Source organism: Leptodactylus fuscus, chromosome 2 (genome assembly GCF_031893055.1).
Source record: "Leptodactylus fuscus isolate aLepFus1 chromosome 2, aLepFus1.hap2, whole genome shotgun sequence".
NCBI classification, from domain to species: Eukaryota; Metazoa; Chordata; class Amphibia; order Anura; family Leptodactylidae; genus Leptodactylus; species Leptodactylus fuscus.
Window position 1 is genome coordinate 49,380,583 of NC_134266.1, and position 27,979 is coordinate 49,408,561.

General features: G+C 42.2%; 1 protein-coding gene across 1 annotated transcript in view; it reads right to left on the reverse strand.

Moving 5' to 3' along the window:
• Positions 1 to 6,631: 6,631 nt before the first annotated feature.
• Positions 6,632 to 27,979, reverse strand: part of CPD (carboxypeptidase D) — a 62,273-nt gene continuing 40,925 nt past the window's right edge. The window contains exons 9-21 of the mRNA XM_075263734.1: positions 25,724 to 25,826; positions 24,006 to 24,148; positions 23,764 to 23,933; positions 22,851 to 23,168; positions 21,054 to 21,249; positions 19,166 to 19,301; positions 18,349 to 18,498; positions 17,803 to 17,898; positions 17,650 to 17,714; positions 17,229 to 17,360; positions 14,169 to 14,354; positions 11,081 to 11,180; positions 6,632 to 10,524 (exon numbers count right to left, since the gene is read on the reverse strand). Coding sequence (XP_075119835.1) covers positions 10,298 to 10,524; positions 11,081 to 11,180; positions 14,169 to 14,354; positions 17,229 to 17,360; positions 17,650 to 17,714; positions 17,803 to 17,898; positions 18,349 to 18,498; positions 19,166 to 19,301; positions 21,054 to 21,249; positions 22,851 to 23,168; positions 23,764 to 23,933; positions 24,006 to 24,148; positions 25,724 to 25,826 — 2,022 coding nt within the window. The 3' untranslated portion in view covers positions 6,632 to 10,297. The remainder of the gene's footprint in view (positions 10,525 to 11,080; positions 11,181 to 14,168; positions 14,355 to 17,228; positions 17,361 to 17,649; positions 17,715 to 17,802; positions 17,899 to 18,348; positions 18,499 to 19,165; positions 19,302 to 21,053; positions 21,250 to 22,850; positions 23,169 to 23,763; positions 23,934 to 24,005; positions 24,149 to 25,723; positions 25,827 to 27,979) is intronic.

Here is a 27,979-nt window from a genome sequence, read left to right on the forward strand (position 1 = left end):
AGTTACGTCACGGACTAGGAAGTTAGTAAAACATTCAAGGGATGCCAGATATGGAAAGTATCAAGATAAATTGTTAGAATCGCAAAACTCACCCTGTATATTATTCATTGCTGCCTGCAATAGTAAGCACAGAGGATAAGTACAGTATAGAAATGTATAACTCAGTACAGTATATTGTTATATAACAGTCTGTTTACCTGGACGTAACTTGGCGTCTGCAGCTCCCTATTATACAGTGATGCCGGAATCTGAACATGTAAGAAAATAGTATGAAGGATTTCATCACATGATGGGAATTGTATCTAACGCCGACGTGTAGCTCAAGACTAACATCTGCATAGCAAGTCACTTTGCACTGGGGGCTTTCATGGTTTAATCATGTAATATAGTACTGTGTGTGTGTGTGAATGAGGTCTTAGACCACGTGTGGGTTTCCATCACTGTTTTCTATAGATACGTCACTGCTTATCAGAAAAAATCCAGAGATAGAGCACATAACACACAGCGCATGAGCCCGGCCATAGAGCACATAACACACAGCGCATGAGCCCGGCCATAGAGCACATAACACAGAGTGCATGAGCCCGGCAATAGAGCAAATAACACAGAGTGCATGAGCCCGGCCATAGAGCACATAACACAGAGTGCATGAGCCCCGCTATAGAGAACACACCAGCTGACAGTTGGAAATGGTGCATCATGGGAAATAACTGACATAAAGTACAAGGTATGTACAGGTCCCTATTCTACAGATTTCATCCCCTATCACCACTGTTCTCCTATAGGGGGAGCCGTCAGTGTACATTATGTGATCACTGGGGAATTCTATATAGTTACAGATATTCCTGGACAGTACAATGCAGAGTCTATACAGACAGCCCAGAGTGCGGCCTTTCTGCTATAATCTCCTATATTGTGTCCTGTACTAGTAAAGCACAAACTGGGGATAAACTGCATTATAATCTGTGCACCACATGACTGTTTATTACATTATCACAATTTTACTCCACCCCCATCCTCCCCAAATTCTGTACAGGATGGTCAATTCTGACTTACGTAATTGGGGAAGAGTGGATGGTCCATGTCCACAGTGTGGATGGACAAATCCACACAAACTCTCCTCTGTGGCCTCCTACTGAGTTGTATATAAGTAAACGCACAATAAACAATCAACGCCTAAAAATAAGGAGAAGAAACATGACATGGAGGACATTTAAAGACAGTGGATGAGAAGTAAAATTAGCTGGAGACAATGAAGGAGCGTACTTACAATCCAATACTCCTACTGAAACCCTCAAACCAGTGTCAGCTCGGCGGCTGCTTATACAGCCTACCGCCATGATGTCATAACCAGACGATCCTGTGACATCTGCAACTGCTGGGGATTCCATTTAAAGTGACAGTGTCCATATAAACCCAATATCACTAATATTACATATGACAAATTAGTAACTACAGGAAATGTAACAAACTATAAATATTAATAAAAAATCATAAATAATCACATGTATATGTATGTTCTCAACAGCCCTATGTAATATGGATTATATGGAAATGTATGTGAGTATAGATTTCACCAAAAACTGAAAATTTAGCAAAAACATCTAGAACATTTTCTAGAGGTTGGACGCAGTTTACAAGTTCCCACCTCTCATGACAGCAGGGGTCCCATGTTCCCTGAGTGCTGTACTTGGCTGTTCTCATGATCGCTGGGGGTCCGGTGAATAAGTGATAGATAATAGTGTGACCATTGTGGCTTTAGGCTAGGTTCACACCTGAGCTCTGCTTTACATTTGGGGATCTCCCGAATGGAAACCTAATCCGCTTAAAAAAGCGGTTACCATAGGAAACCCGAGGACCCCATAGACTATAATGGGGCCGTGTGGTTTCCACCTGAAAAGGGTAAAAATGCGGAGGGGGAGTGGAATCCCCATATGGAGAGCCAACGCTGGTGTGAACCGAGCCTCAGACAAGCAGAATCCTTCCTTGACTCTATTAATGGTGAATCTCCTTGGACACGTTCACATATATCATATTACAAATTTATAATAATGGAAGGTAATGGGGCCAAGCCATCATCTCTTCTTCTATTCCTCCAGAACCGAGAGACTAGTGACACAGGCTGGGATGTTCACACAGGACCTTTTTTTGTTAATCTGGGTGATTTATTTATTTATATTACAAAATAATAGATTAAGACATTGATGGAAAATTTACTTGACATTTTTGTTTCCCTTTCATTAGATATCTTGTGAAGTCCATTTCTTTTTGATGCTTGCCCACTGGAGGTTAGTCAAGAGCGGATGTCACTTTGATAAATTCCAAATTTTTTTTGAATAAAACATATAAAAAAATTAAATTTCAAGTTTTGCAGATATGTCTAATAATTAATCTCCCCAGCCCCCGCCAACACTCTCCTAAGCCCCGCCTTCTCTATAATACTAGATAATACTAGTCAGGGAGAGGGGGTGGGGCTTAGGAGAGTGTGGGTGGGGAGTCTCCCCGCCCAGTACCCACCTACACTCTCCTAAGCCCCGCCTTCTCTATAATACTAGTCGGGGGAGAGGGGGGCAGGGCGCTCTGAAGACAGGACAGAGGACTGGGACCGGACCAAGAAGAACAGGGAGCTGCAGGTAATGGGACACCGGTGGGGGAGGGAGGGGTTAATCACTACACAGCGTGGGGTAAATCCCAGCTCTGCTTAATCTCCCACAGTAGCATCTGATACTACACACTCAGTTCAACTATTCCCGAGTAGTTAAGCTGAGTGCACGGCCCGATGTAGTTGAGCTGATAGTGGACTTGGTGACCCTCCTGAGTCGAATGGTGGGATCCCCTGTAGCGAAGCATTTTCTCCCATAGACCATAATGGGGTTCGATATTCGTTCGAATAGTCGAATACTGAGTGGCTATTCAAAACGAATATCGAATATCGAACATTTTACTGTTCGCTCATCTCTAGTCTGGACGTCATTGAAGATGGCCGACACCACCGAGGACTGCAGCGGAGCCAGGGATAGGTAAGTGACGGTGTTTTTTATGTTCGTTTCCCCCTTGGTCTCCGATTATTATAGACCCCAGAGTGTAATACTTCTTCATGGGTGTTCATTATGGGGCATAATACTGTGTGCAGGGGCCACTATGGGGCATGATACTGTGTACTGGAGCCACTATGGGACATAATAATGTGTGCAGGGGCCACTGTGGGGCATAATAGAGCGCATAATAGAGCGCGCAGGGGGGTCGGTCAGTCGGTCGAGGTTTTCAGTGTCGGTCAGGGTGGGCCCCATGTCAAAAGTTTGCTATGGGGCCCCGCTAATCCTAGTTACGCCACTGATCGCAGGGATTGCTTGAGGCCCCAGTATCTGGATCAGGTCATATTTTCACAAATAACTGAACTAGATCATTGGCCAACTCCTTATTATTTGACAGTTGTGTCCATGTTTGCTTTGCAGACTTTTTCATTATATTTTTTCTAATATTTGTACATATACATAGTGACCCAGTCATTTAGCACTCAATACATACTTGTTAACATCTCATCAGGGTACAGTTAGCGTACATGGTAAATACTTCTTTGCATCATTTGTCCTTATTTGTAGTAGTTACAAGAGCATGACATACATTAAAGGCAAGGTACGGCTCGATTTATATGATCAATAATCTCATTTATACATCAGCACATTCTGCCCACTAGTACATTGATCTAGAATTGTTAAACTGGCTACACAAGTGGAAACTGCTGCCATGTCTGGGGAATACAAAGCAGAGTAACTAACAATATTTTGCTAAGTTTTAACCCCTTAGATGGTTATCATTTTCAATTCTCCTCTGCATAATTCCTATACCGGAAATAGCCTATCAGTTTGTTTTTTACTTGAATATTTTATGTTGATCCCTACATGCAGCAGATGTGTCCTCCCTCACCTTATCTTTTGCCTAGACACCTCCAGATATGTGAAATGTCATGGTTTTCAAAACAACATGATTTTGCAATACTCAATCATGAGATGTCTATTCTACTGTATATGTGTGGCCACCTAGTGGTTGTGTTATGAATTGCTGTCTTTTAGGAGAAATTCACCTAGAGAAATTTGCAGATGGACCTGCAAAATGCACTGAGGATATCTTACCACCCACGCCAGAAATATTTCCTACTCCCATTCACTTAAATGGGAAATTTATGCAGTATCCACCTGGAGATCGAGTAGTATGCTTCTTTTTTTCCATTTGGTGATTTATTTTTTTCAACTAGTGGAGAACGACCATTTTACAGTGGATCCTCCCTCAAATAATTTACTGTGTGAACCTGCCCTAAAGGGTTTTTGCTAGTGTGTCCTTTTCTATGTAGGATTAGGGGGATATCGTCACTCCTTAGGAAGAGACCACCATTTAGGTGTGTGGAGTCTTATTATGCCATTTGTGCTCCACTTGTGCAAAGGAACATGGGAAGAATATGCAAATCTGTCTTCCATGATGTAATTAGGAAGTCAGCACCTCAGTCATGCAGCCCAATAGAGGGCGCTCCCTTTAACATCATGCCTGACCTTCCAGAGGCCTTTGTTGCGCAGAGATGACTGACTTGGCCGAGGTGAGAGGCTTCTAGATAGGGTTAGGGATCAGTCAGTCTTCTCTGCGCCAGGCTGAAGAGATCCAATAAGATCGAAAAAGCTGTCCTCGGCTGAGAGACTGTACTTGGTAAAATCCCAGATCTTTGCAACAAAGGCCTCTGGGAAGGTCGGGCATGATGTTAAAGGGAGCGCACTCTATTGGGCTGCATGACTGAGGCACTGACTTCCTAATTACATCATGGAAGACAGATTAGCATATTCCTCCCATGTTCCTTTTCTATGTAGTACTGGTACCATATACGGTAACTCCATCTAAAGTGCAATTAGCATTTGTAGGCAAAATAATATGAGGGTAATGCGCCGGAGATGCTGATACAACCCAAAATAGCGATTTTAGTTATGGAAATTAAGGCTAGGGCTACACAATTACAATTGTTCATGCATGTGACGTGTGTGTATAGGTGAATAAGTATCAATGTGCATATATGTGTAGAGGATAATTTTAAAAAATGTCCAGTCTGTTATTATTGGACAGTAGAGGACCTTACATGGAGGGGTACAGGAGATAACTACAAGTCCCAGCATGTTCAAGTTATTATTTGATAGGGAGCGGTTACAAGAGATGAGAATTACAAGTTCCAGCATGTTAACACTCTAAGTATTGAAAATCAGAGGATCTTACAGGGAGGGTGAAGATGAGGACAGATATGCCAGTGCCAGGAATCTGAACTTGAAGTGGTTTAACTTTCATATACCAGTGCAATCCGGCATTTAGTGTTCGCTTGTATGCAATTTCCATAACCAGGCTACGCCGCGTACAGGCCTTTTCAGGCTGGGTTTACACAGTGCTCTTGTACTTAAAGGGATTCTACCATTAAAACATTTTTATTTTTTATGGATAAGGCGTCGGAATAGCCTTTAGAAAGGCTATTCGTCTCTTACCTTTAGATGTGGTCTCCGCCGCGCCGTTCCTTAGAAATACCGTTTTTTTACTGGTATGCAAAGGAGTTCTCCCGCAGCGATCGGGGCGGGCCCCAGCACTCAAACAGCGATGAGGGCATCCCCACCGCTGCCAGAGAAGTGTCTCCAAGCGCCGCCTCCTTCTTTGTCCGCCACGTCATCTTCAACGTCTTCCGGTGCAGGCTCGTAACTTCTAGCAGAGCAAACTGCGCAGCGCACAACCCACGGGAAAATGGCAGCTAACAATACTGTGCAAGTGGTCATTTTCCCAAATATTCGATGTGCTTAACCCCTTGATGTTCAGCCGCTTACACGCATTCCTATGGCAGCGAGGTATTTGATCAAACACTACTCGCTCATCTCTAGTCCCAACCCATATTCCAATAGTATAAAAGGACTTTGTAGACAGTAGTGATTTCGTGATTTTAATTCACCAACGACAAGATGGTTTTGCAGAATGAGTAACGTTTCGGTCCATTTCTGACCTTTGTCAGACTCTAAATATAAAGTACTAGTATAGCTGCAGAGCAGGATAGCGGGTGATAAAGGCCAGTCGCTCCAGTTAGCGGACTCCAGGGAGTTTGTACAGAGTACAGTCAGTTACACAGGTGCTCAGAGCCAGATAGTACAGCTGGATGTCAGCGGTCAGAGCTGTGTCAGGATACACCATCTGAACATCCTCTTCCCTCTTAGATTGTAAGCCCTTGTGGGCAGGGCCCTCCATCCCACTGTGCCAGTTGATCACGGTTAGTATTGTTTGTTTTGTATATTTTGTGTACTGTATGTAAACCCGCAAATGCAAGGATCCATTCACATGGAGGAAAATGGCGAGGAATTTGGTGTGGAATTTCAGCGCTGAAAAAAAAAAAAACTCCCATTGACTTCAATGGGTTCCTTTCTCTGCTAGCAGAAAAAGGAACCCATTGAAGTCAATGGGGGGCTTTTTTTTCAGCGCTGAAATTCCACAACAAATGGTCTTGAGGTCCTCGTAGATATTCAGGTGCTTATTCTCTCTAAACAAGTATACAGCTTTCCGTATGTGGAACTGGTCTGAATAAAATGCAGAAAAACAAAAAAATAGACAGATTTTTTTTCTCAAATGTTTAGTTACATCATTTGCAATAAATAAACATGACTTCTGCAAACCGGTCACATCAGATGTTTCATTCATAATGGCAGTAAAGAAGGTGAATCGCGGCATGACTCTTGCACAGACATATGCATCCTGTATTTATTTCCACAAAAGTATGACACGATAAAAAAAAAAATTAAAGTGAAAATGAACATTTCCATGTAGAATGGGCTATTAACAGGCACAAGTGCAATACATAACAATGTTGTACCAGTTTAATAACAGTATCCAAGTTTAATATCCAACTACAACACGATGACAATTCTTAAAGCAAATCAAAGACGTCCATCAATGACATGAAGGGAACCCCTCTTCCCGTGTAAGGTGTTGCAGCATTGTCACAAACAATACCGTATCTTGCAACCGTTGCAGCTGCTGCAACAAGGCACTTCAGGAGTTACTACATAGCGATACAGCATGGGATGAAATGCAAATAAAAGGGATAGAGCGCCTCATTGGGATAAGCACATAATACTGCATGGCCTTGGTGTGTACTGTTAGAGTATACAGAGTGGACTTGGTGCTTGTAGCATATATAGTATGTAGAGCACAGAGAAAGCAATATTCTATAAGAGATGCCATACTTTCGCCACAACTTAAAGTGAACTTGTAGTTTCAGAAAACTTGACGACATGTGGGAGCCCATATGCTGAGACCCCTACTGATCGCTGAAAACAAGAGGCTGTGCACTATGACCCTCAGCTGTCATGGGCTGACCCTAAAGGAGACTTGGGTAGCGGTGTATGGCCTTGTAAAAAAAATATGCTCGAGTCTACAAGGATAGCGGATCTAAGTTGTTCACAGCCAAAAGGGGCGCAGTGCTCATCCGATCGCTTTTGTTGCTTATGAAAGGGGAAATACTGTCATGTCACACATGTCCAAAAAAAAAAAAAAATCACAATGGTCAAGCCTGTCAGTTTGGACCACACAAAACACTTAAGGCTCTATTCAGATTGCTTTTTTTTATTTATTATTTGATGAACAGATATAAACTTGATCTGAATAAAGCCTTAAGGGGATTTTCTCATCTCAGGGTATCACCTGCTCTGTGGCCTCCTCTCCTCACCACTTCCTGGTTTCGGAGATAAGCTGGTGGGCAGGGAACAATCAGCAGCCTAGCCACTGCTGCTAGATAGCAGAGGTGGCCAGACACCTAGACCATAAGCTGTAAACACTGAGGAGACATATTGAGCAGTGGAATGAGATAGATAAATGAATATATTGTTCAAAACACTTCAGTCAGTTTATGATCCTGGAGATGGGAAAACCCCTTTAAATCCCTCAGAGGTTTCTGTTACTTAAAAAAATCTCACAATACGCTTATCAATATAATATTTAATATTAATGGTGGTGAAATTAGAATATTGTGCCAGATTTCCAGTTGCAGAAATCTCTGGACAGGGGTTTAAGTGCTCTACAGTCCTTTTGTTCTGAAAATCAGACCTTTAAATTTGACTTTTCCTTTAAAGGGGTTTTCTGGGCATTTTCTACCATATTCTCAGGATAGGCCATCAATATGAGATTGGTAAGGTGTGACAACTCGACCCATCTGCTGTGTCAGGGAGTTTCTAGTTCTAGAACTATAAATTGGACAGAGGTGGAAGCATTTAGCGCCATGCACTGTATAGTGGCCATTCGGGATTACTGCAGCTTAGCTTCCTGACTTCAGTACTCTGGTACTGTCCCCTTCATAGTGGAAGGAGTCATGTGCTTTTGAGTCTGTCCACTATATAGCTCCAACACCCAAGGCTTATTAAGGGTGCAGGAATGACAGACTCCCCTATTTTAGATATTAATGACCTATACTAAGAATAGGCCACCAATATAAAGTACCAAAAAACCCCTTTAAGTGTGGCAATGAATATGCAAAATCACATTTACTGTTCACAATAACAAATTAATGCCCAAAAGAGAGATAGAACCATTACAGGTAACGCCATGGAAAAAAAAAATCTCAATACGCAAAAGCAATTTTGCAGAGAAACTTACTGCATGAAAAACAAAATAAATCTAAGGCTGAAAATGGCAAACAATCATAAGGCAGTGGATTTGGCAGCGACCTGTAAGAACGGTGAAAAAGCGGTCCAAGCATTTATGCTGGCTAGTAATAGGACCAGGAAAGGGTAAAGAACACAAACTGAACTGGGACAATACAAGTGATCAAAGACAAGGCAAGAACTGCAAGATCCATCACCCTAGGGTAGGAGCACGGGTGACAGATTTGTTGCCAAGATTTCTGCACCTTATACTAGATAACTTAATATTTAGCTGAAGCTTCCTCTGTGTTAAACCCACCCACCATAGAGACTTGTATTGTAAGCTGGAGTCTGACACACCAGTGAGATTCAATCTGCCTTGTAAGAACAAGACAGATTCAGCGCAGAGTAAATGTTAGTTTAACAGGGAGGGGAAAACATTAGATCAATGAAGAAAGATGAATTTGTCTCTGATATAAATTACTTATATATCTATTACTGTTTTTTGCAAAGTGTCTTGTAAAGTTAGTGAGCATTTATGGAAGCGGCTATAAATTTGGATGGCTGTTTGCTTCAAGTGTTTTTCTAAGCAGTGTCAATTGTGTTTGAGTGCTAGGTACATCCATACACACTGGAGAGAAGAAAAAAAAAAAATCTGTTGCAGATTTTGTGGGCAAATCCATTACATTTCTTCCATGTCTGAGAGTATCTGACTTCTGGAAATAAGTGGAATCCACAACTCACTGACTCCTCCAATGATCAGAACACATGCCCTATTGTATAAAAGCTGAATAGTTTGCATCCCAAGTAGAGGAAGATTTGCGCATTGTTTAGTGAAATCTTTGAAGAACACAAAAGTGAGAAGTTCCTTCTTACTGCTAAAGCTGAGAGATGGATGAATAGTAAAGAATGACCATAAAAACGTGGAAGATGTGCTTATTGCCACAGCAAAAATGGCCGAATATAACAAAATGAACACTTGCTGACCAGTCAGCAGCCTAGAGGCAAGAGGGCAGTCCACGGTACCTAGAACGTCACCTCCGTTATTGTAGTGTCTAGAAAAGCACATTAAATTACATACACTCTTTGTTCCAGAACCCCATTACGTAAACCCTCGAGAACCTAAACCATCTTTGACTATTAGAAAACTGTTCTTGGGTAAAACATTCATATTTTTTTCCCCCATTGGCAGAAACGAAAATCTGGTCAATACAAAATCCCAATCCGTTACCAAATACAATAAACTGACAACACGTTCACCCCAAAGTCACATAGTTCTTATGAAAAGACATTATAGAATAGGCAGAGGCTCAGTGGAGAACCTGGCCAAGTATTGCGATAAATCCTAAACCCCCAGGAGGGCCGCTGTGTGGTGACAATGTGCAGCTGGTAAGGCTTCATAAGCAATTCATGTAGGTGCGATCCTTTATCGTCACATTGTTTTGCTAGCAGACAATGGGATCCAGACATTCACAAACACAACAATATTGTAAAAATGAAAGAGCACTTAACACAAAAAGTAGTTCAAGAAAAGGTCAATGGCAAATGTGCAGGTACAAGTCGCAGGACGTCGCCGCAGCCAAACTAAGAATTGTTCCCAAGACTGGACAGATCTTAGTATCCTGCCTGGAGCAACTCGCCCTGGCCGGAGCTTCTTCCTAATGCTTGCTGGTGTATAGAGTCTCCTCTTCTGTGTCCGTTTCATCCTGGAATTCATTACTTAGGAGGGATTTCTTAGATCCTGCAGACATCAGGCGGATCTCGTCCTCATAGTCGTCATTGTGTTGCCTCAATCGATGGAATCCATCTTTGTGTCTATTGGACTTGATGGAACAGACACACCAGATGATGCAGGCAGTCAGTAGTAGAGCTGTCATGGTGGCTCCTGGAAACAAACCATGAATAATCTAGGTTAACATTAAGGTCAAGAACATTTCCAGATCTATTATCACCATGCAGGTTAGGCTAGGTCCACATGAGCGAATTAGATTTCGCCTCAAAATCAGCTCCATATTCTGGCCGGATTCTGCCTCCCATTGATTTCAATGTGCCATAAACATCTCCGCTGCAGATCCCTGATCAGCCACAGAACCAGCGGCGACTTATTAGTCCTATTGTATCTGAGGAGAAGCAGCAGGCGATGCAGCTTTCTGCCACAGTGCCAGAATTTGGATAGAAATCGGAGAAGTAACACGGCCTACTATTCTGTGGTGTGAATTTAGCCTTATATTAGCATCAGCTACAGAATTTGGGAACTAAAGATGTGCAGCCTTCAAAAATCCTACAAGACAGAAAGTATTCTTCTACAAAAGTAGAAAGGAGATTTTCCCTGATATTTCTATAGACAATGTTTCACTTCCCCCTATAGAGACATGTGGCAGAAAAGATGTGAAAGGAGATACAAGGACGAGGATAACATCCTAAAACAAGTTATGCCATACCTGCAATAGTAACAACCAACTCCCGGGGAAGTCCAAATATGTGATTATCCATGACAAAGATTATTTCTACAAGACTGGCTGCATCATGTCGAACGTGAACCTGCGAAGAAAGCATGTCGTGAAAATAAAGGGTGTGAATGAGATCCAAGACTGCACATAGAAAATATAGATAAAGAACTAGTAAAGAAAATGAAACTTGTTTAAATCCAAATCTGCAGTACCCTAATACATGAAAGCTACTTACTGCACAACCATACAGGGGTAAATACTGCAGTGTATCTTGGAGGTATATGGTATAAGTTATACATTACTCACGGGCTTCTATATATATGCTTCTCATGCGCTATTCGTTTCTCTTTATCTAGGTTTCCACAATGATATGTAATGGAGTCACCAACTGACAACTTTGTTCACATTACTCTCCATCAGGAGCCATTTTGGAATACTGCTGCTTTGCTGATACTACAAATAGTAGGGTTTATAGTAGGATCTATAGTGTGAGGTATGGATGGCACCTGTAGCAACTTACATATGTAGGTGTCTTCACGTGCCGTGGGCAGCGCAATACTGAAATTGTACGGAAAATGGCAAACCTCTTTACAGAGGGAGCTCAAGCAGTCTGTACAGCAGCAGACAAGAACTGAGCAGAAGCTGCAGGATAGCTCCCCCTCCTAATCTCACCTTTGCCTAACTTACTGCAATCTATGGCAGCTCCTGCTCCATTATAGATTATGAGAGCGGTCTGTGTAAAGAGGAACATAAAAAAATGCAGCAAAAGAGTTGGTAGCATATTGGAGGGGAGAGGGGTCACGTAAAGCATTTATAAGAGAGGGGAGCCTGTGTGAGAAGGGGATGTCCAACCATTCTAGACTCAGGGACAATGCTGAGGTCTGTAGGGGCAAGAAACCCAAAGGACACCAGGTATGCAAAAGTAGCCCTCTCTCAGGGCATCACGGTGGCTCAGTGGTTAGCACTGCAGCGCTGGAGTCCTGGGTTTGAATCCCGCCAGGAACAACATCTGCAAGGAGTTTGTATGTTTTCCCCGTGTTTGTGTGGATTTCCTCCCATTCTTCAAAGACATACTGATAGGAAAAAAATGAACATTGTGATCCCTATATGGGGCTAACAATCTACATTTAAAATAAATCCTACTAATATTATAAGTGTGAAAGTTTGTGAGTTTGGATGTTTGTTTCTCAATCACGCTAAAACGCCTGGACGGATTTGCGTGCAATTTTCCACAAACATAGTTTTCCCTTAGGATTGAGTCACAGGCTACTTTTGGTGCCACTAAACAACATGGCTTCCTAGCAGGAGACTCACAAAAGCAGGACTCCTAGCCCCAGCTATAGACTCACACACACTGCCTGGCATTTCCTGCCTCAACCTGCCTGCACACTCCTTACTGTCACCTCAGGAGTAGCCCTCACTCTACTCACTCACATTTACATATAGCTTTCCACTATATAACACATCACATTGTCTGTATCACTACATACACAATACAACACATCACATTGTCTGTATCACTACATACACAATACAACACATCACATTGTCTGTATCACTACATACACAATACACCACATCACATTGTCTGACACAATACAACACATCACAGTGTCTGACACAATACAACACATCACATTGTCTGTATCACTACATACACAATATAACACATCACATTGTCTGTATCACTACATACACAATACAACACATCACATTGTCTGTATCACTACATACACAATACATCACATCACATTGTCTGTATCACTACATACACAATACAACACATCACATTGTCGGTATCACTACATACACAATACAACACATCACATTGTCTGTATCACTACATACACAATACAACACATCACATTGTCTGTATCACTACATACACAATACAACACATCACATTGTCTGTATCACGACATACACAATACAACACATCACATTGTCTGTATCACGACATACACAATACACCACATCACATTGTCTGTATCACTACATACACAATACAACACATCACATTGTCTGTATCACTACATACACAATACAACACATCACATTGTCTGTATCACTACATACACAATATAACACATCACATTGTCTGTATCACTACATACACAATATAACACATCACATTGTCTGTACCACGACATACACAATACAACACATCACATTGTCTGTATCACTACATACACAATATAACACATCACATTGTCTGTATCACTACATACACAATATAACACATCACATTGTCTGTATCACTACATACACAATACAACACATCACATCACATTTGCTAGCCCACCAAACTTTTTAAAGCACTTTTACAGTTTCACACGTCTGTGTCCGCCCAATTCTCAAATCACCGCAGACGAAGTCGCGGGTAAAAGCTAGTAAATAAATAAATAAAAAGTAGCCCTCTCTCTGCCTGAAGTCATCAGTGATGATTACCGTAATTAATTAATGACCCACAACATTAACCCATTCTCTGCCCTAGAACAGCACAGATATAGATGTTAAACCCTTCACTGCCCTACCAATGAGCTACCCTAACCAATTATGGTAAATTATTTGGAGTTTATTTGTTACAGTTTGGGATGACCTCATTTAGAGGGAATGGCACCCAGGTCACAAACTTAATCCTCACTAGTTAGAAAGGTTTTCTCCATGTCTATATAACGAAAATGATCAGAGAGCGTGAAGGGAATGGAGAGAGATCTCAGAGACTGCGACCCTACAGACTGTTTCATAACATACAATACATTCAAGTACAAGGCATTAAAAAACACAGCACACAAACTAAACGCAATCTATAGAACACGTTGCCAAACAACATCTTTAAAATTGGTGCCCTTAGCTGCTCAGACCTGAGACTTTCAGGGAGGTTAACCCTTAAGTACTATCATGGTTTCTATCATAATGATATGTCTATGGTAGTGGTGTATGATAGACACCATGATAGTACTTAAGGGTTAAACTATCCACACAGGACCTGAGGCTGGGTTGAAGAGATTTTACAGCTTTCAGTCCACCCACATATTAGGAACATGAATAGGGGTACCCGCAGTAGATAAACTAATACCTGCGTGTGCTGCTGCTGGAATCCCTCCGCAATAGCATTAATGTTATGGAAACCTGGTGCAAGCAGAACATGGAAGTATCCTCCCTCTTTAGTGTACACTTTTACTCCTTCGTTGAATATAATGGTTGCTTTAGGGACAGGTTTTCCTTTTTCATCCTTGACAATGCCATGAACTCCTTTATGTACCTATAAGGACAAAAAAAACCCATCATGAGTAGTTTTCACTTGATTCTCTGAACGCAGTCAAGCGGAGGACACGACTGTATGGTATTTGGGAGTAGAGTATGCACCCCAAATTGTACAATTATATATATGAAAGAGGAAAAATTGCGTTATACAATAGAAAAGTTCTGCCCAGCACACTTGCCTGTTGAGAATACAGTAGTGATCTCTATTGTCCAAGTAAAGGTGAGCAGAGCTAGCTGTATTCAGTTCTTATCACTTATTGATGGAAACCTTTAAATCCGCCTTCTATTACACGTTCAATTTCCATTTACGTTACTGCCGGCTCTTATTACATTTATTTAACCCTTGGATGTGTGTAGTCTTATCTGAGGTTCTACATACTACCTACAGCTAGACCTGAATTTAAATCACTAGCAAAAAAAATGTATGTACATGACGTTATATTCCTATTCTGCAGTTTAGACTACTAATCTTAAAGGGATCCTATCATTAGAATCCCTTTGTTAAAGAGGACCTTTCATCAGATTGGGCACAGGCAGTTTTATATACTGCTGGAAAGCCGACAGTGCGCTGAATTCAGCGCACTGTCGGCTTTCCCGATCTGTGCCCGGTGTAAAGCGCTATCGGTCCCGGTACCGTAGCGCTTTACAGTCAGAAGGGCGTTTCTGACACTTAGCCAGGGACGCCCTTCTGCCCAGCGGCGCCTATCGCGCTGTACAGTGTGAGCGGGGGAGGAACGCCCCCCCCCCCCCCCCTGCTCACAGTGCTCGTCCATAGACGAGTGTTATCAGGAGAGGGAGGGGGAGTTCCTCCCCGCTCCACAGTACAGCGCGATAGGCGCCGCGAGGCAGAAGGGCGTCCATGGCTAAGTGTCAGAAACGCCCTTCTGACTGTAAAGCGCTACGGTACCGGGACCGATAGCACTTTACCCGGGGCACAGATCGGGAAAGCCGACAGCGCGCTGAATTCAGCGCACTGTCAGCTTTCCAGCAGTGTTTAGAACTGCCTGTGCCCAATCTGATGAAAGGTCCTCTTTAACTAAGTGCATGCCAGAATAGCCTTAAGAAAGGCCATTCTTCTCTTACCTTTCTTTTTCTGATCCACACCACCATTCCTAAAAAAAATTCTTATTTCTTCCATATGTAAACTGGCGCTCGTGTAAGAGGCCATAGGAAAATGGCTGACTGACCTGCGCTTTTGGCTGAAGATGCAGCCGATGACCTGGCAAAGAGGCGGCCGGGAGAAAAAGACAGGGGTGTCGTCGGAGAGTTTTCAGACATCACAGGGGATGCCTCCTGTGCTGTTTGAGCAAAGGGGAACGCCCCTGTGCTGTCTAAAAACTCATTTACATATGGAAGAAATAAGAAATTTCTCAGGAACAGCGGTGCGGATTAAAAAAAATAAAATAGAAGAATAGCCTTTCTTAAAGGGATCCCATCATTAAAAAAATTTTTCTCACTAACATGTCAGAATAGCCTTAGGAAAGGCTATTCTTCTCCTACCTTTAGATGTCTTCTTCGTGCTGCCATTCGGTAGAAATCCCGGTTTTCGTCGGTATGCAAATGAGTTCTCTCGCAGCACAGGGGCGGTCCCCAGAGCTCAAACAGCACTGGAGGTGTCCCCTATGCTGCGAGAGAAATCTGCAATGCTTCCATCTTCTTCTGGAACGCCCTCCCCGCAATGTCTTCTTCTGTTCTGGGTTTCAATTCTCTAGGCATGCGCAGAGTAAGTGGCTATTTTCTTGTGGCCGGAGTGCACGCGCAGTCGGCTTTGCCCTAGGCCTAGAAATCTGAAGCCTGCACCGGACGCGTGAAGTGGACGTTCCTGAAGATGATGTAGGCGTCGCTGGAGAGTTCTCTCACAGCATTGGGGACTCCCCCCATTCTGTTTGAGCACTGGGGACCACCCCCAGTGCTGCGAGAGAACTCATTTGTATACCTACGAAAACCGGACTATTAAGGCTATTCCGACATGCATTTAATTAAAAAAGGGATTCTAATGATAGAATCCCTTTAAGCCTGAAAACGAGTTCTCGCATACAATGCTACTACCTTCCTAAATTTTGTTGCCTTCACTAGCCCTCATGCATCAGCCACATTTCTGTACTGCTGTCCTACTGCAGCTCATGATAGATGATCTCTCCCATACACTGACAGACACTGATGCTGAGGAATGAGATTTCTTATTTCCTTGCAGTGTCAGCCACGGATGCTCCTTCTTCTCTATACACCAACAGAGCCTACGTGATTTTCCCACTACCCCTGTAAACTTCTTTGTGTTCAATTACATTCCTATCTACAGACCATATGATCTGTCCTCCATAAAACTATCATACCCCCCGAAAACCTCCTTGTATTTTTGATCCTATTATTAAGAGCTGTAATGTGGCCATGTTATATATTCTGTATAAATTCTGCAATTTTTTCCAAAACCAGCAGCATCATAAAGGACCTATGGTGCTGTAAGTTCAGCCATTAGACCCATGGTAGTGATGGAATTTGTGGCCACATTCTGGGTGTCTGAATTAGCCTCAACAATGAGGGAAGGGAGGTGGAGAGCAGACAAAGAGGAGCAGAGAGAAGGACTTTCAATCTGCAGAAGCAAAAGACCATACATGAAGTTGCTATATTCTGCACTTATGGGTGCGTGTATGAGTTCTTCTAACTCTAATGATAAATCTGACCAAAATACGTATACCCACGTTTAGAAATAAAGGCATATCTAAGGGTCATTGTACAAAGTAAAACACCCAAATCATGAGGCCATGTTACCAAGTCCATGAAACATCCGATGACTTGTATTATTAGCAGAGAGAGGACCCAGACAAAACAGTGGAACTAAAACCATTTCCACAATGAATCTCTCCACACTTACCTCCACCAGCATGGCAAGAAGAGCTTTTTTGTTTTCCGTCCACAGGGACTTTAGTTGCCCATGACTAGGAAATAAACAGCAACTTGTATAGACTGTGATCTCTGGGCAATGACCATGAGTTACGCTGAAATCCTGCAACCAAGTACAAGTGTTATACTTATTAAATGTTCTACAAGAAGAGTCATATACCAGGAACAATAAGGAATACCGCCCCCTTCCCCCAACAGAATACTTCTATGGTCTTGTCCTGTTAAGGGGGAAATCTTAACCACCCAGAAAAGATGCGGAGCAGTAAGGACAGCCTTACATTATAGGTAATGAAACTAACACCACAGATATCGCTGCAACCGGGGCACATATTACTATTACTTTACGAGATGGGAAACCCCTTGAACAGTTAAACCAGGTGGTTGAAGGTTACCTTCATGCTTCCTTGATGTCCTCTCCACTCTGCACCACTGATCACTCCTCCAGGAATATTCTCATCTGGAAGGAAATATATGGTACAACAATGTAAACCTCAAGTAATTTAACACAAGAGAAGCAAAGCTGATCTGGAATGATTTATACTGACCAGACTTGTTGGGGCACCCCGGGTGACCTAGATGAATTGTAGGGTGGTTATTGGCATAGACAGAGGCTAGGTGCTTCAGGGTTTCTTCATTCTCCACTGTTGAAGAAAAATATCATTAGAAATATATATAAATATATATATATATATATATATAAATTCAGACAAAGGGATATTCTGCTTCCAGCAAATAATTTTAATTGATTTTCACAATGACTAGAATCTTCTATTTTATGGTTTTTACTTTCTCTGTCATTCAACAGGAATCTACAAAGGACATGACAAGGACTAACAACTAGTCACTGGGAATCAACAGTGAAGGTCCCTTAGGCAAAGGGCCTAGATCCTGCAAGTAATCTCTATAGAAAATATACAGGAAAGGCTTTAATGCTTTACTATACATTGAATAACTTCTTTGCGGAACGCTAAATATCCCTGAGGACGGGAGATGCTATTCAAAGCAAACCATAAAATTTAGCATAAATGTAAAGATCATTCATTTAAGAGACTAGCCACAAGATGGCGACACCTCTCCTCCCCCAATCTCACCTGTGTGTACTGGGTTATCGTAAGGGTATGTAACCAGCAGAGAGCCTCCGTCTAAAACGACAGAAAGGGTGAAATCTTGCTTCAAGATTAGGCTGTCGATAATGACATTTGTCTCCTTTTCTCTCTCTCCGACAGGCCCAGAAGAGTTACCTAGAAAGAAAACAAAATGTTAACATATTTAAAGGGCACCTACCAGGTTTACAAACTTCTTACTTCCTACTTCTGGAAAACTTCTGACATGTCAGAACTTTTGATAGGTGGTGGTCCGGGTGCTGAGACAACACCATGTATGGGACCATAGAAAATAATGGATCAGTGTGCTAGGCATTAAAGACACAGACGAAACGTGTGTATACATGGAGCCTTAAAGGGATTATTTAGAAAAAACAACAACAACAACAAAAAAAAACAACCTTTCTAAAATATCCAATGTAAATTCAGCAAGGTTTATCAGATTTATTTTCTGGTCATTGACCGGTGCTGAGGTGCATAAAAATCGCCAACGCTTCACTGACTCAAGTATTCCAGGAGCAGCTGCCTGCAAGCTTTACATCACCGAGCAGTCAGAAATATAATATATATGTGCCCAGATGATGGGTAAGGGCTGTAAATATGCAGTGGCCAATGGTGGGCTACACAAGATCACACAACAGTTCTTCTATAACAAACCATAATCTTTCACCTCTCATATACAGAAATACAGTGAACCTTACAGACAATTCAACATTTAAGATTTTTCTCCAAAAATACCTGTTTAGTTACATTAAAAACAACAGACAGATGACAATGAATCATCAAGAAGAAGAGAGTTCCTTACTTATAAAGTCTGTGTCCAGATCCTTGCCATTGGCATTGGTATGACCTATCTTTGAGGTGCAATCCTTCTCTGCTGCTTTTTCGCGGCCATCTGGGTTAACCAATGGAACGATAACAATCCTTGTTCGGTCAATGAGCTAAAAATGTAAGTCAAGATGTGCATGAGTTTAACTGCTTAGGGCGGGATCTCATCTGTGCCCCGGTCTCAGCTTTCAGGTTTCTGTCTTCTGCCGACAGGAGACGTTAATACGGCAGACAGTGTCAACCTGTGAGCGTTTTGTGGTCTCTGCGGAGAAAACGATTTTTTTTTACCGGACACAAAGTCCTGCATGTCTGACTTTGTGTCCAGTTAAAAAAAAACGGTTTTGCCACGGAGATCACAAAACGCTCACGGGCAGACACTTTGCAAACCCATCTAAATAAATGGTTTGAAAACTGACTGCCGGATTCTGTCTCCTGTCCAGTTTCTCGGGCAGAAGACGGAAACCTGAAAGTGGAGACAGAGGCGCAGATGTGAACCTGCCATTACACAAACACTGCAGCCAGGAGTTTTGTTTCCCCCCCCCCCTCCCCCTTAGGGCAAAAACAATTCATTTGGAGTTTTTTTTTTTTGTTTTTTTTTTCACTGCAAGGAGTCCTAAACTTTTTATTCCCTGTCTATATAGCCATATGATGACATGTACCACTGGTGCCAAAGACATCATCATATAAAGCTGTGCCAGAAAAGACCCTCGTCCTAACTAGGCCTGCTACATGGGACCTTAATCTAAATCAGGTTTTTATCACAAATACATTTTGAACAATTTTATCTGGAGCACACAGCAGTCTGACTTCATGTTTTAAAGGGATTGTCCATAGACTCTATTACCTTCCTTCCCTGGGGATTTTTAGATGCTGGACCTAGGGGATAGGAACTGGTTCCAACCGATTCACTTGATGGGCACTAACACCTGACCCCTTCTGCTCCCGTTTTCACAGACTCCTTGGACAACCCCTTTAAAAGGGGCTCTATCATTGGGAAAAGTGATTTTTAGCTAAGCACGTACTTGCAGTCTTTAGAAAGGCTATTTCACATGTACCTTTTGTATGTAAATTGCCTCAGTAGTTTATGAATAAGTCTGTTTTTATTCACATGCTAATTAGCGTTCTCCGTGCACCGGACGTGTCTCTGTGCACCCTCTATTCTCTGTGTGTGTGAGAGCAGAGAGTCTGCTGTGCTGATGACTCTCCTCTCTGCTCGAATAGCAGACACAGACACTTCCGGGGTGCACGGAGAAGTAATTAGCATATGAATAAAAACTGACTTATTCAAAGACTACTGAGGCGATTTACATACAAAAGGTAGGCGTGGAATATCCTTTCTAAAGGCTATGTAAGAATGTACTTAGCTAAAAATGACTTTTCCCAACGATAGAGCCCCTTTAACTTTTCAGCTCTGTTTAAATCTGAGTTGACGTATTCATGTCATTATCAATAGAGGGTCAGTGAAGGAGTACTATTGTACTGTTGGAGGCTGTATTAATCTATTGAGAGTATGGCAACCATTAAAGGTAGAAAGTCAGCATTTTTGATAGGTGATGTGTAGAGGATTTTAAATATACCTAGTTGACTGGTCATGCCACCTACATGATCAAGGAAAAGACGTTATAGAAACCCCTAGAGCTGTAATGGCAGGTCCCCTTATTGGTGTGTTATTTTGTAGTGTTTCGGGGTCTCTGTTCCCCAACACCACCACTTTGCTCTTGAGACATGGCTTTAACAGTGTCCAGGATGGCCACAACATGCATAACTAAAAGAGCATAAGATGATGCCTGGAAACCAGATTTCCCGTAATTTTGTCAGATTATTTGTCATAGGACCAAATTCCACATCTCTGACACCCGTCTCACCTTTGTCACTGCGCTGTTCTTTTTATAGTTCAAGCAGAGGAATTCTGCAAAGGTCAAAAGCAGCTCTGTGCCCACTGGAGCATTTCCATGAACTCCAGCGACAAATCTGATTTTTGGCTCATCCGGTTCAGAAATGTTTGGTTTATTTGAGATTTCTAAAGACCATATGTAGCGATACTCTACACTCTGACCCAACCTAAGAATAAGCAGAGAAAGCGCTTTATTAATTAGAGTAACAACATGTGCAGCCAAGAGTAATGTACATCTCATGAACCAGATGAATGCAGCCTAAGACCAGAAGGAATTGCCATCATGTTCATTGTGAAACACCATAAAGTGGAACTCCCATTTTACTTTTTCTCCTATTGTGTCAGAGGGCTGCGAGGGGAACATTTTTGTAATATACTTAATTAACCTATCAAACTTCCGTCTATTAGAAAACAGGCTGTAAAGTTCACATCAGCAATTCGCTAACTAAGCATTACCAGGACGAGACTGTCCAAACAAATGGACTCAATGCAGCATGTAGAGCTGATGCATTTACCAAAGGAGGAGGATCGCTTCAAAAGGCTGTATCTGTATATAAATCTGTATAAATAGAGATATCTATCTGTATACATCTATGTATATTTCTTCTACATATTTCCTGTACCAGGGCATTATCTCATTTCCCTCTCTCAGACCTGTAACTAGTTGCAAGGTAACTGGCTACAGCTCAATCCTCCTCCCAGTGCTCTGTGCACAGGCCAGGTATGCCAAGACTGTGTTCACACCTCTTTATATTAAAACATTAGGGACAAGAGATGGAAGAGGTCCTGGTACATACACTAAATACAGCCATAGGCCGCCAGAAATGGTTTACACCTGCAAAACTTTTTGCTTTACTGCTCAGACTACATTTTACCAATACAGTAAGACCAACACATAGCTTTGTCTTCCTCACCATAATCTCTAATGGCTGACATATAACACTACATGGCTATACATGAAGTTTACCTCATTCTGTATACCTCTGATGCACACCATAAGCAATTTGTGAAGAGGACCCCAGACTCACTCCTTCAATCATATGTAGAACAGACCTGTTTTTGTTTTTTCCATAGACTGTGCCACTTGTCTTTTTCACATGCTATGTATAGAATTGGAAGTCAGTCCCATTCACCTGCATTAAACTGAGAGTCGCCTTCTCCCTCGAGGCCCACTTAACTTTTCTTGGAAAGTGCTCTATATTCTCTTAAAAAGTCTACACACTGCTAACCTTGCCTTTCCAAGGAGCTTTGATCACAACTGAAGGGGGTCCAGTTCTCAGCTAAGTGCTTGTGTGTTCATACACAAAACATGGGAAGAATATGCAAATCTGTTTCCCAAGATGTAAATAGGGAAACACTGCCTCTGTTTGTAGCAAAGGCTTGTGGGAAAGTCGGGCATGATGTTCAAGGGAGCTTCCCCTAGAGGGCAGCAAACAGAGGCACTGTTTCCCTATTTACATCTTGGGAAACAGATTTGCATATTCTTCCCATAATCCCCCACAGTTGAGCTAAAATGGCTTTTTGTAAGACTTCACACACCTGACAAGGTGGTCTCTCCTCAATGAGTGACATTATCCCCATACATTATCCCCATACACTAAAACAGTTAATGGGGGTCTTCACTCCCAGACACCCACCAGTCAAAACCTCTCACACGTTACTAATGTATGTCAATAGTTTTTGATTTTTTTTCAAGTTATAGACACCCTTTAAATAGTGTTTAGTGTCCAGAAACTTTACTACATGCTAACAGTAGTAATAATAATACCTGGTCAGCTTAGTAATGTTTGGGTAGTTGAGATTCAGTCCACGTAGTGATTCAGAGAGGTCATGGTACGGTCTATAGCGGTACAGGTCTATATCACTTGAGGTGGACAGAAGCAGGTGCTCAAGACCATTCTCAGCAGAAAGATCCTTTATTAGGGTCTCGAACTCCTGGGTGTTGGGGTCTGCTTTCTCAGGCTCTTTCACCGATACTTTTCCTTTATCTTCTTTGTGTAAATCTGCGCCAGATCGAACAAGTGTAAAATTTGTCACTGTCGCATCCCCTTCTGTCACATTGACCATTTTTGTAAAAGGAACGTATCTAGAAAACAAAAGTAGGATGAGACACATTTTGACAAGTGCTACTTCCCTGCAACATCTTAATGAACATAAGATATGATCGTGCAACGTGTTACATACTGTTGGGTAGACATGAAATCATCTAATGCTATGGCATAGAGCAGGTTTTTTGTGGAATCCCTAGTTAGGGTTAAGCAATTAACTGAATAACCACCAAATGTCAATCTGGTTATCAACAATATAAATATTATAGTGTTGGACAAAGCACCCCTTAGTGGCATATTCCATATACGTGCCACTGCTACCAGGCGTTAATGCCTGCTGTCATACATATACAGTGCTGCAATGCCATGAACATCAGTGGTACATTATAGCCTGCACTTTGCTACAATGGCCGGAACCCCCCCCCCCCCCCCCCTCGGCCACCCAATTGTGAGCAATAAGCAATCCATATAATACAACTGCACATAAAGCAGATTTCTTGCCACTGCCTTTCTGCTACAGTCAGACTTGGACCAAAAGTTTTTAATAGTGAACGGATAGCAAAATATCTGTACTATTATCTAGAATATCATAAAATAAGTGAGTGATACAGAGATGTCTGTAGAGATAAATACCCTCTTGCAGAGGCAGTGACTTTATAAGATCCTGGGACAAGCAATCTCCAGTAATCCCCATCCTTGCCAGAGGTCACCGGGTGGTTAATGTCGGCTACACTGATGGTTGCATTGAGAATACCTCTTCCATCTGTAGCATCAAGCACAAATCCTTTGATTCCTTTGTGAACCTAAACAAGGAATCAGAGTTAGTGTTTGGCACATAATCTACAGGGAGAGGAAGCCTGTCAGCGCCGACTCACCTGCTGTATGAACTCCAGCAATGACCTGTGGTTGCTATTCCAATAGGCAGGCAGTTCTTGGGCCATAGGAAATTTTACACAGCCCAACTCAATAGTCACTTCAAAGCAGTTTGTATTAAGATAGTTCCAGTCCTGCATACCACCTAGGAAGACAAAAAGGAAGGAGTTAGGCGTATCCTCAAGATTTTATGGAGGTACACACTGTGATTCTTTCTTCTAAGCGGAACTTGAATCGGATCAGACTGCACGTGCTCCCTGTCCATCGCACCAGCTTTAGGCACCTAGAGGCTTCCAGAACAGATCTGTGCGGGGTTGGTGTATCGGCCCCCCACAGATCATATATCATTTGGATAGGGCATCAGTATGACAATTCTACTTAAGGTCAGAAAACCCCTATCCGTAGTCAACTTTAACAGATGAACGGGCCCCTTGTGGCAATGAAACAAAAGCTTTATCAGATAAGCACATTTAGTCGTAGGAGCCCAGACGGTGGTTCCAAGCCCAGCAGGTACTTAGTTGCTTCCCAGTAAGTCCTCCCACATGCATCTCCAATGGTCATAAATGAGAGCTCCAGTGGTGTCTGAGGTCACACTCCTACAGTGAAGTCCATTTGACACTTGCAGTATGTCACATTGTGATGTCCACAGCATGGGGATCATGTGCACAGATAATGTGAGAGATTCCAGGGCAAGAGAGTGACATCAGACAACTCTGGAGCCTGCTAAAGGGAAGTATAGGGCAGAGTTTGGGCAGCACAGTGGCTCAATGGTTAGCACTGAAGCCTTGCAGCGCTGGAGTCCTAGGTTCAAATCCTGCCAAGGGCAACATCTGCAAGGCGTCTGTATGTTCTCCCCATGTTTGCGTGGGTTTCCTCCAGGTACTCCGGTTTTCTCCCATACACCAAAGACATACTGATAGGGAATGTAGATTGTGAGCCCTATGTGGGACAGTCACTGACAGTATCTGTAAAACGCTGTGGAATATGATGGCGCTATATAAGCATAAGGGAGTACTTTGTTTTCTTGGCAATTACATTGATATAAAAGGCTCAAAAAGTAAGTTTGTTTCAGTCAGTATTACCAAGTATAATTCTTGCTATGAAAACCAGCATAAATGGTGAAAATTACAAAACTGTGTAATATCCTACTAATATTATAAGTGTGAAAGTTTGTGTGTTTGGATGTTTGTGAGTTTGGATGTTTGTTCCTCAATCACGCTAAAACGCCTGGACGGATTTGCGTGCAATTTTCCACAAACATAGTTTTCCCTTAGGATTGAGTCACAGGCTACTTTTGGTGCCACTAAACAACATGGCTTCCTAGCAGGAGACTCACAAAAGCAGGACTCCTAGCCCCAGCTATAGACTCACACACACTGCCTGGCATTTCCTGCCTCAACCTGCCTGCACACTCCTTACTGTCACCTCAGGAGTAGCCCTCACTCTACTCACTCACATAACACATCACATTGTCTGTATCACTACATAACACAACACATCACATTGTCTGTATCACGACATACACAATACAACACATCACATTGTCTGTATCACGACATACACAATACAACACATCACATTTGCTATCCCACCAAACTTTTTAAAGCACTTTTACAGTTTCACACGTCTGTGTCCGCCCAATTCTCAAATCACCGCAGACGAAGTCGCGGGTAAAAGCTAGTGTGTAATAAATGATAAAGAATAATAATAAATATCTTACCGGGCACATTATACCAGTCTGCTCCATTGGTGATTCCTTGAGGAAAATTCTCATTAGGATAGATCTCCTTACATGGGCTGCCATTGAACATCTTACTATTTGCCTATGAAAAAAAAAACCTGTACATGTTTAAAATGAACTTTAAGAAGGGAAATTCTGGTTAAGAATATTCATTACTCATGTTCCTATTATGAAATCCTGAAATATAGGATGGCTGTCCATTCAGTAGCCACATCTGTTAGCCACTACGGAGAGAATTTACAGAGTGTCTCTCTAGCGATGGAGGAACCTGTATGTCAGCACAATGATTTTGATGGGAAATTTGGGGGGCGCTGAAGGGGGATTAAACATTTGCATCTGAGTTCCTGCATGTCCGACTGTGTCTGGTTAAATAAAGCGGTTTCACCGCGGACAGGCACAAAACGCCGTCGCCAACAACAACAATAAAATCATTATCATCCTCCTCCTCGATCATCGTCATCCTCAATCATCATATCCAATTTACCCATATATGAGTAGAGATATTTTATAAGAAAATACACACACACCAAGTGCAGCACAGTATAGCGGCTTTCACTAAGCCATTCATTTTACAATGGATTGTACTAAAAAAAAAAAAAAAAAAACACCTTTTCAGCAGAACTGGGTAGTAAATTAGCTTGTGTGCAATCTCAATGTTTACCACATGGTGGTGCTACACTACAGTCCAACAGTCTTCCATCATATCACCATAGAACAACAACTGTTCACTAGAGCTGTGAGCTGTGCCCCCATGTTGCCCATTTGCCTCCGCTCGGCTCTCAAAGTGAGGAGTGTACGGTTTCATACAAAAGTGGGTGGACTTTTCTAAGAGTCCTTACACTGATCTCCAAAAACGTAGAGGTACCAAATAGCTGAGCGCTTATGTCCCTTTCATTTTGTAATCTCAGTCCCTGGATCTCCACCAACTGAGAGTACTGCCATGTCTCTATGACATGCGAGGTTTGATAAAAGTGCAATAATCCTTTAACCCCTTAGCGACCCTTGACGTAACTGTACGTCATGGGTCGCATGGGGATGTATAGAGCAAGCTCACACGCTGAGCTCGCTCCATACACGGCAGATGCCTGCTGTATCATACAGCCAGGACCTGCCACTAACAGCAGTGGTCGGTGCCCGAGCCGATCGCTGCTGTTAACCCTTTACACACTGCGGTCAAACGTGACCGCAGTGTGTAAACGGCGCCGGCGGCATGGGCGCCGCCATGTTTCCCCGATCGCCGCCCTCCTGAACGTCACATGAGGGCGGTGATCGGTTGCTATGACAGCCGGAAGCCTATTGAAGGCTTCCAGGCTTGTCTCTGCCCGAGATCTATTAGACGATGCCAGAGGCAGCCTCTAATAGAAGTGCTGCGATTCTGCTATTCACTGCAGTACTGTAGTATTGCAGTGAATAGTATGAGCGATCAGACCCCCTAGGTTTCAAGGTACCTAAGGGGTCTGATCATAAATGTAACAGAAGAAAAAAAAAAGTTTTTAAAAGTATTAAAAAAATAAAAAAAAACATAAAAGTTCAAATCACCCCCCTTTCCCTAGATCAGCTATAAAAGTAATTAAAGAACATTAAACATAAACATGTTAGGTATCCCCGCGCTCCAAAATGCCCGAACTATTAGAATATTAAAACATTTATCCCGTACTGCGAACGGCGTAGCGGCAAAAAAAATAAAAACAGCCAAAAAGCGTTTTTTTCAACACTTTGCCTCCTATAAAAAATTGAATAAAAAGTGATCAAACCATCAGATCTTTCCCCAAATGGTATCAATAGAAACGTCATCTTGTCCCGCATAAAAAGACACCACAACCAGCTCCATACATGGAAATATGAAAAAGTTACAGGTGTTAGAACATGATGACACAAATTTTTTTTTCTATTTTGCAAAGTTTATCATTTTTTTAAAAGTATCAAAACATTTCAAATACTATATAAATTTGGTATCACCGCGTTCGTACTGACACGTAGAACACAGGTAACATGTCATTTGTACCAAACAGTGAACGCTGTAAAAATTAAACCCATAAGAAAATGGCGCAAATGCATTTTTTCTCCAATTGCACCTCATTCTGAATTTTTTTCCAGCTTCCCAGTACATTGCACAGCATATTGAATGGTGCCATTACAAAGTCCAATTTGTCCCGCAAACAATAAGCCATCATGTGACTCTGTGAACTGAAAAATGAAAAAGTTATGGCTCTTGAAATGTGAGGAGGGAAAAAC